We start from the raw sequence: 16,051 nt of genomic DNA on the forward strand, positions 1-16,051 counted from the left end.
ATTTGGCATTAAAATTGAATCGTATGCTAGATAAATTAATAAACAGCATTGTATGGATAATAACTGTACAATCCGGTATAATCATTTAAACATGGCATAAAGGAACTGTTTAATAAAGGATGAAAAACTTTAGCATTATGTATGCAGAACAGTGCCGTTTATAATAATAATAATAATAATAATAATAATAATAATAATAATAATTATTATTATTATTATTATTAATATTATTATTAGTATTATTAGCATTAATATTATTATTGCTAGTAGCATTAGTATCAGTAGTAGTTGTGTTTACTCATGTATTTACCTATATATTTAACAAGAATAATGCATTTTAGTCATTAATGACTTGTTGGTTACTTGTTCCGCCACATATTAACCGATTATTAAATTCGATTCGATAGTCACTGACATATAATCAAGTATAATAATGACAATATATACATGTGCTACTAAAAAACCTAGCTTAAAATCTAAACAATAACAAGTTCACAGAAACATTAACCAATTTGTGGATCTTAATGTTTTATAAATTATATTCCTTTACATATAAATGCATATACGCACTTTAAAGATTTAATGAAACAAAACTTCAAAAGGAGAAAATGTACTGACCAATCATTATATCACGATGTATGGAAGATAATTGCCACAGTGTAACAAGGTGCTATGAAACATTTCAACTGCGTAAAGATATATACGTGAATTGAATGTGATATTTTTAAAGACGTCCAATGTGTTTGCTATTTTCTTAGAGAGTTACAAAGTATAGTCTGTACATTACGGTGATGTATCATAACTAGCTAGCTATGGTTGACTAAATAGTAAGGTAGAATAAACAATGCTGACATAGTGAACTTGGAAGAAGATTATATATATATATATATATATATATATATATATATATATATATATATATATATATATATATATATATATATGTGTGTGTGTGTGTGTGTGTGTGTGTGTGTGTGTGTGTGTGTGTAAGAGCAGTAGCTAGAATCATATACCAAACTAAAGACGTGTTTGAGACAAAATGATTATAACAAAACTCGCTACGAAAGGTTTCAGATTTATTTTCATGTTTTCCTTTACAACACAGTTGGAAATTTTAATAAAGAGAAAATTGAAACATCGTATTGACATACAGAAATATTTTGAACCTTAGAAGTGTATCCATTTGCAAGAAAAACATAACTGAATGAAGATATGATATTAACTACTTAAAAAAAACAAGACTATACAATTGTACACACTGAAAGGGCTATACGGTGTTCTTATAGATTGCTTATTATAACTTCTGCTAAAAAGATATGGAAGCGATTTGGTGTCAAAAGAAAACGTTTTATCAGAGATACATATTATATGTGAATTAATCTTGAAACAGACAACCTAAATATTTCTGTTCTGTAAATAAAACAGAGGTAAAGGTCACAAATGAATAACACCAACGCACATAGCATAATACATTTGACATTGTATGTTGGCACTTGTGATTATGTGTTTTCTACTGAATAGCCCAGATGGTGGAAATGCAATGATCATACGTTTGTCTTTTTCACACGGGATAGGATGCTTGTGGGTATATATGATATATACATTTTCTAGACTTGAGACAATAATTACTGTATTTGGTACTTGAATTTCTGGGTATGAGACAGGCTGCATATTTGTCCCATATTGACTTGACCTCATCCAAACTAATCATTGCTGCTGAGAAAAGAAATATCTATATTCTGTCCTTATCGATAATTCGCAAAACTAAACGTACCTTACGTGTACAGAATTCAGCTTTTCTTCATTCAGTGTAATTTTTTTATCGCTGGTTAATGTGAATATTAAATTTACAGTATTTTATATTATATTATTGTATATATTATAGCTTCGTTTATGGTTAAAGATTTTTAAAAAATGTAATGTGCTTATTGTTTTAAAAAAGCTGTTTGAGTTTGTTGGTCAGAAGTATGTTTATTTTATTACAAAATCTTATTTTCTGGGAAATTCTCAACAACGATTTACATTATTTGTACAGGATAATCCTGACATATAGTTATTTTCTAGCTAGTATATGTTACTTTACATCGCCACTAAGTTGTGAAGAATCAATAATGCTTAACGTTTAATTTGTATACCCCCGTCGCATATATAATATTCGTTAAATCTGAATCGCGCTATATCTTCAACATGTCTAATTGTTAAAATATAGTAGATACAGCCAGAAGCAGCACAAGAAATGTATTTAATAGGAAATGTGTTATACATGAGAAGTCGGATGAAGTACGAGGGTTTTTTACTTTTATGGATATGCTTGACCAACATAACGAGTGTAGCAGCATAGTTCAGATGGATATAGGGAAATGTGCCATAAAGAATCTTATGAGCAGATACGCTTCCTATTATATCCTTCATATTTCTCCCTGCTTCAGTCTGCAATGTTTGTTCCTAATTTGAGACTAAGTTATTATTTAATGTAAAATAAGTTACGATGATTGTTGCAAATATCTTGAGGTTTCTTGTCCCATGCATAGCAGAGTAATAGTGGCAATTGTTCTAGGTTATTTTTGAGGTAGAGCTTAAATGAATGTGTGCATGAAAGTTTGTATGATTGTATAAAAAAGAAACATTATATACAGTAACATACTTAAGGTTAGATCTCTCACTGTGTGGTACACTATTTACCTGCTGGGCATATGGTAAAACAAAGGCTATCGGGTTACAAATAAATATACCATAGCACATTTTCAAAACTTTTACATTCTATGTTCGTAACGTCTTAGTAACTGTGTTCCTTATTTACTTTCATGTCGAAGTCTAGCACAGAACAATTCTAGTCTTTATTAGCCAATAAACGGTTCTTTTCAAGTCATCTTCTTTGTTTACTTTCGACTCGAGTTAAACCCATATTGTTATTAGATCTGATATTTTTAATAAACTGGTCATTCAATAAATGTGGAAGATGATAGTGCTTTTTAGTTTGTTTGAATAGTTTTATTGATTTTATTTCTTTGAATTATCTCTACTAAGTCCTAACCAGGCCCCCAAAGTGATTTTATGTAGGTTCTTGACCTCAACACCAGTAAGTAAAAATATATACTGAAGGGGGTTTCAGTGACATGTTCGGAAATATAACTTAAAATAACAGTGGCAAAGGCATTGAACTTTGAGGCACTTTAGTTTTGACATGTTAACTCAATCACCCCTAGCGCCGCGTTTACATGGCAATAGGTAGTAGCGTACTGCCGAGCTTTGTAGCGTCAAGGTCATGTATTATGCACTAAAGAGGGTGGTATTATAGAAAGGTGACAGATGCAGCTCTACAATGCTACCAAATAATCTGGACGTTGTAGCTTCATTACAATACAGAGGGAAAATCATAATTTTTTTGACTCGTTTTTCTTTTCCCCCAAAATTCGCCCGTGGTCGGAATCCGATTTTCTGTCAGGATTTTATACTTTTTGGCCTAATATCTAAGGCAGACCGGTCTAAACTGCACACAGACAGGTGCACCTTTGCAAAAAATAGGATTAGGTGGGCATTTGGAATAAAGAGTGGTCTCCATACGAAAATTAAGGGTCCGTTAAGGAAAAGAAAAATCCAACTTTTACCCTTCTGCTGATGCGCGAGCAAAACAACCAACAGACAACGACGTTTCTAACACAATCATGCATTAGGCTAATGGAAAATCTCTTGGAAGTTGGTGTATTAGGATGTATCCAGAAACAGTCCCCAAAATGTGTTTCCTACTCGCATTTAAGGCAAAAAACACAACCTACAGGGGTTAATGAGTTAATATGATATGTTCTTACTCTGTAATGAGCCTGTCATAGATCGTGTCTTAATTTTTAAATATGAACGTATATATTCTTCTCTTCAAGTATTTTGTTTAATGGAAAATGCAGTACTAAATCAAACGCAAAAGACGCAAACAAGCACTTTTTCTTACCTGAAAATGATTACGTTAGCACAGAGATAGAAATAGAGAGAGAGAGAGAGAGAGAGAGAGTCTCATGTGGACAACAAATAAACGTTCCATTGTAAAATCACAATGAACGCTGTAATATTGGAGATTATAACATACGCTCTTGGTTAGAGCGTCCACGTTGGATGCGGGAGGTCTCGGGTTCGAACCCCACCAGAGTCATACCAAAGGCTTATACAAATGGTACTGATCAGCTGACTCGCTAGGCTCGCATGATTAACAGGTTAGTGTTAGGGCTGGTCGGCCTGGTGTCAAGATAATGTGACTGGATGGGACATGATGCAGTATGTCTGCGGCATGATGCCTCAGTGTTAGACATCACTATAAAATAACTGTTACACTGTAGACATAATAGCGATATGACTGTAAATTTGTTAAAGCTACGTTAAAATCTCAAAACACAGAAACGCAGATTGTGTTATTAATTAAAGGAATCAAACATATCCTGCACATGTAATAATTTTGGTACGTGTCATGAAAGAGCTTAACATTTTGTTGTAATATACGAAACCCCTTTTTAGTAAAGTGTCTGAATTGTGATGCAAGAGTAAAGTTATGTTATCTTTCTTTTCATCCTTCGGTAAGTGACAATTTTATGCTTTTTGGCATCATATCCGTTAAGCAAATATGCACCATGACTAACAGCAGGCAAGATATTTTCCCACAAATATTATTGCTTTTTTCGTAAATTATGAATTATCTCTGCAGTTGCACGTAACCCAATACCATATTTATCACAACGACTGACTTTTGTTTATATGATGATGTGAAAATGAACGATAATAAAAAATAATCTTCATCTTTACGTGCTCTTGATTTGCACGCGTACAAGCATACTTGGTGGCGATCAATGGAATATTATAGTGTTGTTTTATATTTATGATGACATTGTTAACTTTATATATTGCAGCCTGCGTTTAATATTTTGGAACAATCCACAACCAGCATGTACATTGTTTTAGATATGGAACAATGTACATATTAATAAAGGATGCTTTCAATTAGATTTAATCTATACGGAATTTGCATGCACTTGGTGTCCTGGAGGAATTTTTTGAACGTACGACACTTGGTTACTCTGGTCCTTTTGGTTTTATTCTTGTTACGAACTTCCTTACACTTACTCAAATACGTCAGATGGGGAGGGACATGTTTAGTACAGGCGATAATCACATCTGGGACAATGACAAATGAAGAATACACACATAATGTTAGATGTATTGTCATATAACGACAATAATGCACACACTCACATAATTCCACTTACACTACCTCTCGTGATGATAATAAAATATATAATGAAGTAAGATTAATAGAATCTGATTCAAGTCCAATTATTCAGCTCTCTTTTAATTGTACAGTGCTATCATTGCACTAGATTAGGAACTCAACGAAGTCAATGTTCACACTTGTATCCTGATTGAAATACAACTACAAAGTTTGTCTCCACGTATTGACAGTAAATTATCTACAATTCACCAATATAATTATATACGTTTTCTTTACAACAAAGCAGCTTAAAGTGGCCTAAAATTGAACACTATTCACTGTTCAAGAATGCAACACTATATCTTAGTTTTCCTACTTCTACTTCTAATATTCTCTCCACCTACTGGACTCTTGGTGTGACCGTTATGGAGACGCGTACTCCCTCAATATCAATGTAGGCTTAAAAGCCAAAATGCTCGACAATGTCTGTGGAGTCACGGACGCCCTTCCTGAAATTCGAAATCCACGATTTACCATCACAAGCGCCTGATGAGAGAAATGTGATCATACACCGTTCCTGCCTGCCTGCTTGCTCCACTTATATCTCTGACTGACTGCTTTATATTCTTAAAACTCTTATGTATGCAAATTTGCTTGCCACCCAGCACAAGCATCTTGCAGGAACACGTTTGTCCTTCTAAACACAACGTCAGTTTAGCTCAGTGATTATATCATATGTTCACGCTTGATAATATACTATGCTCAAGCTGTCGATTTGATGGGTTTGTATGACACTTCAATCAAATGAGGCAGAATATATATTAAGTATTATTCCGAATAGACTTCAGACATAATTCATCCAGGTTATTCCACCGTATGCAAGTTTATGTTTTTAATAGTAAATAAATTGTCCCTTGCAAACAAATGCTTAAGGAGTTGATACAAATCAGACTGAATAAGAGTTTTCCTTATCAAACAATATTCACCATTATTTGCACATGCAAATGGTCTGTTAATAATGAATCGGGTTCTACATGTGACCGATCCAGACCAATTACATTTGTAGTTTTTCTGTCACCGAACATGTTCTGGTACTGTTTAATAAGAAGCGAATCAAATTAATTCGATATCAGCGAATATCACGTGAGTAGTACAAATTAACATTTTCTATCTTTGATTAGCATGTGAATAGTACAAACTATTTTTATATCAGTATCATGTGGGTATTACAACTAATTTTGATCAGTGAGTTGTGAGTAGAACAAACCAATTTGTTATATAAGTGAAAAGTTTGCTTGTAGTATAAACTAACATTATCTACCAGTGAGTAGCATGTGAATAGTACAAACTAATTTTTATCAGCGAGTTGTATGTGAGTAGAACAAACTAATATGTTATATTAGTGAGTAGTTTGTGAATAGTATAAACTAACATTATCTATCAGTTAAATGCGTGTTATTAGTACAAACTATCATTTTCTATCAGTAAGTACCATGCGAGTAATGCAGATGCTGCACAGTCTCCAAATGTGTCTGAATTAGTTACTTAGTACAGGTTTAAACAATTCAATTTCCAGATTGTTAAAAAATGTACCTACCGTTCTGTGGCCTATTGGGTAGAGCTTCCGCCTCGGGTGCGGGAGGTTGCGGGTTCGAACCCCGGCCAAATCATACCAAAGACTTTAAAAAATAGAACTAACAGCTGCCTCACTTGGCGCTCAGCATTAAGAGATTAGTGTTAGGACTGGTCGGCCGGGTGTCAGGATAATGTGACTGGGTGGGACATCATGCTACATATCTGTGGCTTGATGCCTGAGTGCTAGACATCATTATACACTGTCACACTGCAGACATCGTAGCAATATGACTGAAATATTGTTAAAGCTACGTTAAATATCCAAATCACACACACAACACACACACACACACACACTGTACCAATTGCAAATCATGTTTCATGAAAATATATTTTATGTGGTTTTATTAGCCATCTTCAAAAACCCAACAACTTAGTCGTACTGATGCTATGTGTCAAATGGAATACGTTTTAACATCTCACTGATTTTCAAATAAAGCGGAAACAACAGCGTAATCTTCGTATAAATACATAAGCATATCGATATAATGAAATGCAAATATGTACTCATTATTAATATGTATATATGGAACAATATGCATTATACATATTAAGCAAAACAAAGTCGATAATGGATCACCCTGTTTGACACCAGCATGTTGCTAAAATTAATTTGAACATTAGTTTGTATCTCGTTTGTAAGTTTTAAATGAGTCACTTGTTTTGTATTCAAGATCACTTTTATGCCTACATACCATAATTGCATCTAATTAAATGGATTTTAAAACACTTGCTGCATATATTAATGCGCTTTCAGTTCGGTTCAGTATAGTGCTGTATGTGACCTAATCTACAAAATTGGATTACTATGTTACTAATATTGTGTCCAAAATCCGAATTCGTTTACTGTGTTTTCGATCTTTGTGAAGAAAGCTCATGAGGATTGGTTGCAAAATATAAAACATGGTTTAATTATAGTGTGTCCTGTAAAAAGATATAGCACTAAATGTATGCTTTCTTTCATTTCAGAATATGGTAAGTGTTTACATTAAAGATGAACATTCATCATGATTTTGCGTAAGTAAATGTGTGTGATGATTTTATGGTGTTCTACCTGCATCATAATAAAAAAGACGAAATTCACTGTTTTACACGAGGTTTAATTTCTCCGGAAAATAGTATCACCTTGGTTGTAAAGTTTTGAGTTATCTCTGCCGTTTTGCATAACAATTTTAGACTCCCTGTTAATGTGACCATTACTTAAGTTTTATGTAAAGATAGCACTATTCTTGTACTAATATTACATCCTTTTAAATTTACGGATATTTATGCAGATCCAGTATATGTTTGATATTAAGCAACCCTCCTGGAGGGTAGCATATCAACAGTATATTCCGACCAGCTATAACTCCCACGACTTTGCAATCTGCATTACGATATCTGCTTTCGTACCAGTCCTGCTAACTGTGAACTGGGCCTTGGAGAGCTCAAGGAGTACCTTAGAATAAGATGATGCAAAAGTAGCCGCATTGAGGAGGCTATTAACAAAACCAGACTTATTTACAGAAAACCCCAAACCTGTCCCCTTAGTTCTATCCGATACCCTAAACTTGTAGCAATAGTAGAACATTGAATCAGCTGAACGTATGAGATATATATATTTCCAAAAGATCCTTTGGTTGCATAGACCTAACAATCTTAAGGACCATCTAGCGCGTGTGAAGGTACCTTCGGACAAGGCTACTAATTCTGGCAGATACCGCTGCAAGGGCACGCGTTGCCGAGTTTCCAATCATATGCGCTAGACAGTGGTTTGAGAAGTTAGACAACATGAGTTAGCTACACTATCAATTAGAAGCTAGTATGTATACGTACAAATCAGTTCAATCTACTAGTATATTCTGACGTGTGAGATATGTGCCATTTAAAATGTTGGCGGAGCAGTTAATTTCAGAACTCTAATAATACTAAATTCGCAATGAAATGAACTCGAAAATCGCCAAATACAATAACTAGATGGGACATTCGATAGAGTTCCTTGAGATTCTTCGTTTTCAAAAACTTGGGGTAGACCGACATTGAATGCACACGTTACGTACGATACTGGATAACGCAACTTAAAGCACATGGAGAGTTCGATCTAAATACAAACTTCTAACAGGCCAGTAGCAGTCTTATGCAATTTATAACCGCTCATCAGTTTTTCACCCGTACGCAATTTCTAAAATATCATTTATGCAGTGGGTAACTATTGTTAGTACAGTGGTCTACATTTGTTTAGAAACCGTCTGCTTCATATATAAAATGTGCTATTTATTTATGAATTTTGATGTGCTGAAGTCAGATATGACAAGTATAATAAATAATTGGCTACTGTTTCCAGTATATTGAAGTTTTTAGATTTTACGTCTAAGTATATTTTATAGATAGTAGAGTTTTAATCGTAAATTGTAAACCTAGGTCTTTTCATTTGTTTATGGTTCTTTTAGATGACAATATTTCACCCGTCCTGCTTATGCAACACTTAAAAAAGAGTAAATACAATTTATTACGAAACAAAAGGCAACAAACTATTATGTATATGAACTTGCATCAGATCACCTCTGCATTATATGCCATCTTGACGTATCAGTCCCTAACCTTCCACCTTTATATGCTACTAAGATAAACTCCATATGATAAATAGAAACAAACTAATGCACGACATCCAAGCTAACCTAACAATTTGCTAAAATCCTACAGCAGAACAACTCGATAACTGTTTGCGTTCATTGCTTGACAAACATGCCCCAGCTACCAAGTGCAAAGTATCAATTCAAAGTGTTCTCCATTGCATAGCAGTGGTAGGGACCAGCTTCGCACTGCTAAAAGAGACCGCCGTAAAGCTGAGAGGCTCTGGCTTTTCACCAGACTCACTATTCATAAGAAAATATATGAAGTCGCTAAGAAGAATGTCACAAATTTGTCAATGCAGCGAAATCAGCCCACTACACTACTAAGATCATGGAACGTTCCAGATCCAAAGAGCTCTTCGAGATTACTAACAAGCTAATGTCAAGGAACAAATGAACACCACTTCCAACTACCTTCTCTCCAGATGACCTTCCGGACATGTTTCAAATTTCTTCCGTGACAAAGAACAAACCATTAGAGATAAGCTTGACAACACAATTTCATTTGACTTTTCGACACCATACAGTTGGGATATAGAATTTGAGCGGCAACCATTAGCAGCATTTAAACTTGTCTCTATGGATTTCGTACGTACAATCCTGATGAATAGTGCACCGAAGTCATGTGAACTTGATCCAATTCCAACATCACTGCTGACTGAGTGCTTCGATCCAGTATTACCTTCACTAACTGATGTTATTAAAACCTGTCTCTGTCTCACCCAGGGCATTCCCATCATTTTTCAAAACCGCCATTGTAAAGCCTCTGCTGAACAAACCAACACTAGACCATAACGATTTAAAGAACTACCGCCCAGTTTTTAATCTCCCATTCATATCAAAAATCTTAGAAAAGGTTGTTCTATCCCAGCTTGTATCTCTTCTAAATTCAAACAGTCTTTATAGCAATGTACGATCTGCATATCGCCCTTGCCACAGTACTGAAACTACTCTTCTAAAAGTAGGTAATGGCATTCTCTCTGCTTTGGATAGCGGAAAGATTACAGTCCTCACCCTCCTTGATTTGTCTGCAGCATTTGACACAATAGACCATGATATATTTCTTCACCGTCTCCAACATGTATTTGGCATTCATGATTCAGCCTTACTGTTGTTCAAGTCCTACATGGTCAACAGGACACAAATTGTATCTGCAAATGGAATACAATCCAGCCCAGTTGAGCTATGTTGTGGTGTTCCACAGGGCTCTGTTCTTGGACCTGTTCTCTTCATTATAAACACTCATTCGCTCTCAAGTGTCATAGATTCACATCCAGTGTCTCACCAATTGTACGCTGACGACACCCAAATATACACATCTAGGAACCCAGCTGAAGGTGATGCTACCATCCAAGGTGTAGAGAGGTGCATTTCTGATGTGAAATCATGGATGATATGTAACAAGCTGCAGATGAATGATGATAAAACTGAGACCATTCTGATCACAACACAAAGACTTTCTCATTCACATTCTTTACCTCAAACAATAAATATCAGCAACGCCAACATTAAATTCACACAAACAGTACGAAACCTAGTTGTTACTCTGGACAGTACTCTCACATTGCACCAACATGTCATGAACATATGCAAGGCTGCATATCTTGAGCTGAGACGCATCAGCTCAGTTCGCAAATATCTTTCAGTTGATGCCACTAAAACACTTGTGTGTTCATTAGTACTTTCAAGACTGGACTATTGTAATTCAGTTTTGTCTGGCTCATCTCAATATCTACTCCAGAAACTTCAGAAAGTTCAAAACATAGCTGCTCGGATCATACTTAGAGTACCATGATCAGAGCACACCTTCTCGTTGCTCTGTGCCCTACACTATCTATGCATTCGATCCAGAATCAAGCACAAAATGTGTTCTCTGTGCTACGTTTCACTGTCGGACTCTAGTCAAACATACCTATCCGATCACACCCACGTGTACACACCAGCAAGATAATTACGCTCCTCTTCTGACAATCGTATACTCATTATTCCCACTATTAGAACAAAGTTATATGGACATCGTTCTTTTGCATACCAGGGCCCAGCAACATGGAATGAATTGCCCACTGAACTTAGACACAAAGACACAGTGATCACATTCAAGAGGGCTCTCAAAACTCACTTATTTTGACTGCAAGAACACACTTAAAGACCTAATAATGTTTCCTACCTGAAATATTCTCAGCATGTTGTTATTTTATTAATGTTTTTTTCTAATTTCATGGTGTTTGTTTTTGTAATAATATTATTATATGTTTTTTATCTAATAGGTATTGTCTAAAGCTGTAAAGCGCTTAGAGCTTCTAAAGATTAAGCGCTATACAAAGTCCTCATTATTATTAGTATTTGTATTATTATTATATATAATTATATAGCTTAATACTTACTCTGTTCCCTGAAAGCGTTTGTCCATTGTTCCTACTGAAATCTCTGGCCTTGCTCGTCGCTCACGGCTTTGCAGATCGGTAGAAACAAAATATAGAAGATTATGCAAACAAATGTATTTTTAGTGATATGTTGCAACCAAGAATTTAGTATTCCTTGAGGTGGTTTCCCACCTACTCCCTGTAGTTGTATACCTTGTTTTAACGGAGAAAATGTGTTGCCACTAGCAGGAAGGCTTTTCATGTCGTCGTTTCCTTGCCATGCAGTGCACGGTCATATGCATCATCTCGAAGAAGTTCACGAACCTGACGACCAACAAAAACACCTTAATTTGTTTTAGCTTCACTTAAACTTGAACATTTTCCACGGAAGTACTTGAAAGCTGCTTTTGTTTTGTCTATGGCCTAGAAAATGATCTTCATCAGACCCAGCTTGATGTATAAGTTTGTTAACAAAATCTCCCTGATTCTACAAGTGGTGTATGCTGAACACTTTTCCTCCCAGGCTCTAATAACTGTCGGCGTGGCCTGTCTCGCTTAATGTAGTGGGAATCTCTCGCACGAGTATCCCGTTAGCAGCGAAAACAGCAGTACTTTGTTTTTCCAATCTGTAGACCAAGCAAGAGAGCAAGAGAGCAAGAAGCGTCAAATCGCCACAAAGCTGCCATTGATGTTGGTCATAGTTTTCGCATCTCAAAAAGTTGTTTCATGTTTTCATAGGTTTCTTTCACATGGACTGTATGACCAGCTGGAATTGGAGGCAAAACAATGCCAGTAAAACAGCAAAACAGATTTAAGACTCTTGTTTTATTAATCAATGATCAGTCTCCACTCATCTGGATTATCATCGATGTCGAGTGCTGCCATAACAGCACTGATGTTGTTGCAAGCTACAAGATCATCTTACATGAAGAAGAATGGGACATGATCCTTTTGACGTTCTTGGAACATAGAACATTGAAACGCTAACATCACCTGCCAAAATATTCCACTGCTGTAGTACGGAGTCAAACAGCTATGCCTTACACTAGGATAGTTCCAAATCCCTGACAAGGTCATGATACGTGGTTCAGAGGAGTAGTATGGGAGAACGATTCTTGTGATTCAGGAACTGGACGTCTCTCCGTGGAATACTCGGCTTATAGCTCATGGAATATTTGGATAATGCATAGTCCACTTTTTCTTCTTTGACACACTTTTTCCAACTGGAGGCACCATGCATAAGTAACCCTTGCTGACATGATCTTTTAGCTCTCTCTCTAAACCAGTGGCAGTGTAAAAAACATAGAGATCTTTCTCCTGTGCAATCACTGGCAGAGATTTGTTGCACAAATGTTGCAACATATGTGTAGGGTCCACCTTTTGGCATGATCTGCAGTTTTGCAGCCAAACGAAAGATGATAGGCTTTCTTAACCATCGTGGTTATGCCAAGCTTTTGTGATGCAAAGGTCACTACACTACAAACATAGCATAAGTTATCTGCATTGTTCACACAAATACGAGGCATAGCTGCTTTCTTTGGTAAACATAAATGATTTCCTTTTCAAACTCAGACACTGACAAATAAGAGAGCACGACGCTGTATGATTCATAGAGCTGATATTGGGCAGTTTGTTCAGCAAAGTGATGCTATCTGAGTTATGATTGCGTCATCCATGACTTCTCGGAATAACATGATGCACTTTATATAATGGATGAAGTAATACCAACTTCAGATTGCATCATTCACTGTTTAGCCTAAAAAGCAAGTACTGTACACACCCAGTCATATATTTATTCACTGATTCAGTTAAATATATATTTGAATCATTTATGCTTTAAATTGAGAACCTTCCTTTTATAACTCACTTATTCCCCGCCATTCCCAAGTCATGGGGCTTATATACTGACCCAGAATCATATCTTTATAACTAGAGCCAATAAATAAGTTTAAGCATCATTTTCGTTCTCAGCGACCCACAATTAGTAAACTTTGACTATATTTTTTTCGGGAAAATTTTGGCAGTAGACCAGTGTTTATTATTATTATTATTATTATTATTATTATTATTATTATTATTATTATTATTATTACTATTATTATTGTTATTATTATTATTATTATTATTATTATTATTATTATTAAAAGATCTACAAGTCATATTTTGCTAAACATAATATGTTCCTGTATTTTTGGACCAGCAAACTGCATTGATCTTGAGGCTGTGCAACTTAAACTTATCCACCCTATGCCTTAATGTTGCCTTGGCGATCTTCACGTTGCTTAAATACATGATAGATTACTGGTCTATTTCAACAACAAAGTTCTTTCCAAAAGATACGTGTGAGTGTTTCCTCTTCCCTGTATTACTACTCGCGAGTAATGTATTTCAAAATAGCATAAGCGACTGGTATGTTAAACCTTCTTGCTTCTGTAGCAAACAACTCCTAATTCCGTGTCATTGGCATCCGTTCTCTAAAGGAAACATGTTTTTGTGAGTGGGGCGATTGGTGAACTGGATCATCCTGATCATATGAGATTTAAAAACACTTTTTGGAATGAACCAAACTAAATTTTATTGGATTCCCCTTTTCAAGTCATAACCGATAATGGACTACCTATAGCGGTAAAACATGGTACCAAATTGTAGTACACCCTGCTAACTGCGATAAATCTCCGAATTTGGTGCTTGGTTTCCGGCGTTCAAAACCGCTCCGGTGGCCTAGTGGTTAGAGCGTCCGCCTCGGATGCGGGAGGTCGTGGGTTCGATCCCCGGCCGAGTCATACCAAAGACTTACAAAAACGGTACTAACAGCTGCCTCGCTTGGCGCTCAGCATTAAGAGGTTAGTGTTAGGACAGGTCGGCCCGGTGTCAGGATAATGTGACTGGGTGGGACATTATGCTATATCTCTGCGGCATGATGCCCCAGTGCTAGACATCACTATAAACTGCCACATTGCAGACATCGTAGCGATATGACTGAAAAAATTTTAAAGCTACGTTAAAAATCCAAATCACATCACATCACATCACATCCGGCTTTCGATAGCGTCCAATAGCTTCCCTTTTTTAAATTTTTTGTTTCCACTGCCCCGACCACCTTATGGGATTCTCAATACCTTCCATAGTATGGCGGATTGGTTTGTCCTCACTGTGAGATTGGCTCTGTGGAATATGTCGGACAACTTTTTAAAATCCTTAGCATGCTTTTTATATGCATGCCTGTTCGCAAGAATATTGTGAAGAACACTACATTTTCCCTGTCTTTCAGCAATTCGGGCATACAAAGTACGTGCACAAAGTCTGAATTTACCAAATCTAATTGCATGACTTTAAAATGATATAGACGGGCACCTACAACTATACTTATTGAAATATATTTTCGCAATATTGGTGCCCTGTCAAAATGAAAAACGATCCACTTATTCTTAGCATCGGTTCCGCATCAAGCATAGAGATTTTAAGAAAATCTATATAGAAACAGCATGTTTCATTTTTTTAGCAACATCACGGTAGACATATATATTGAGTTTGACGGTTCGCTTTCCGGTATTTACTTACTTTCTCGTTCTAATCCATTTAATATTTATTGAACAGTCACTTACGCCATGCTTTATTCACCTTGCATGACCTATCGAGTGTAAACAAATAGGAGTATCTATTTTTTGATAATTATGTCAGCACTAAACTTCAGAGAACTATGAACAAATGCCTACCTCATATGATACTTCATTTTCCACCGCCATTGGGTAATCTGGGAGAATGTCTCTGCTCGGATCAACTTTAGTTTGCAACCTGACTCGTCTTCGACGATATAAGCACATATTTCATTCATTACACCATTTCCTATCATTAGTTGGGGTCCCTCTTCTTATATTTTAAAATAATAACATGAAATATTCTCAAAGTACAGTTCATATCCATTATATAGTCATGGACTTCTTGACTTCATAGGGACTTTCCGTTTGACAAACACTCGACCACCTATATAGCATGTCCTACTTCGAGATATACGGTTGCAATATTTCGCGTATTTTCCATCCACATTCACAATGCATGTTCCATTTTACATGTACTATCAACATTATACAGCAATAAGTCGACGTAGCCATTAAACATGTGGTCATGCGGTGTTATACTCAAGTGCGTTTTCAATAACAACCTTCCAATTTCTTTCATAGATTTCGAAGTAAATTGATCCCAGAATCCATGAGAATTTATAGGTACGCCTATTTGCAGAACATCTCATG

General features: G+C 35.8%; 1 protein-coding gene across 1 annotated transcript in view; it reads left to right on the plus strand.

Annotated features, from left to right (window-relative positions):
- Nucleotides 1-16,051, plus strand: part of LOC149774016 (E3 ubiquitin-protein ligase TRIM45-like) — a 74,273-nt gene that overhangs the window by 50,090 nt on the left and 8,132 nt on the right. The window contains exon 13 of the mRNA XM_089945898.1: nt 7,796-7,801. Within this exon, the coding sequence (XP_089802024.1) occupies nt 7,796-7,801 (6 nt within the window). The remainder of the gene's footprint in view (nt 1-7,795; nt 7,802-16,051) is intronic.

This window comes from Sinohyriopsis cumingii, unplaced genomic scaffold, assembly GCF_028554795.1.
Source record: "Sinohyriopsis cumingii isolate HCF-2022 unplaced genomic scaffold, ASM2855479v2 utg000452l, whole genome shotgun sequence".
NCBI lineage: Eukaryota > Metazoa > Mollusca > Bivalvia > Unionida > Unionidae > Sinohyriopsis > Sinohyriopsis cumingii.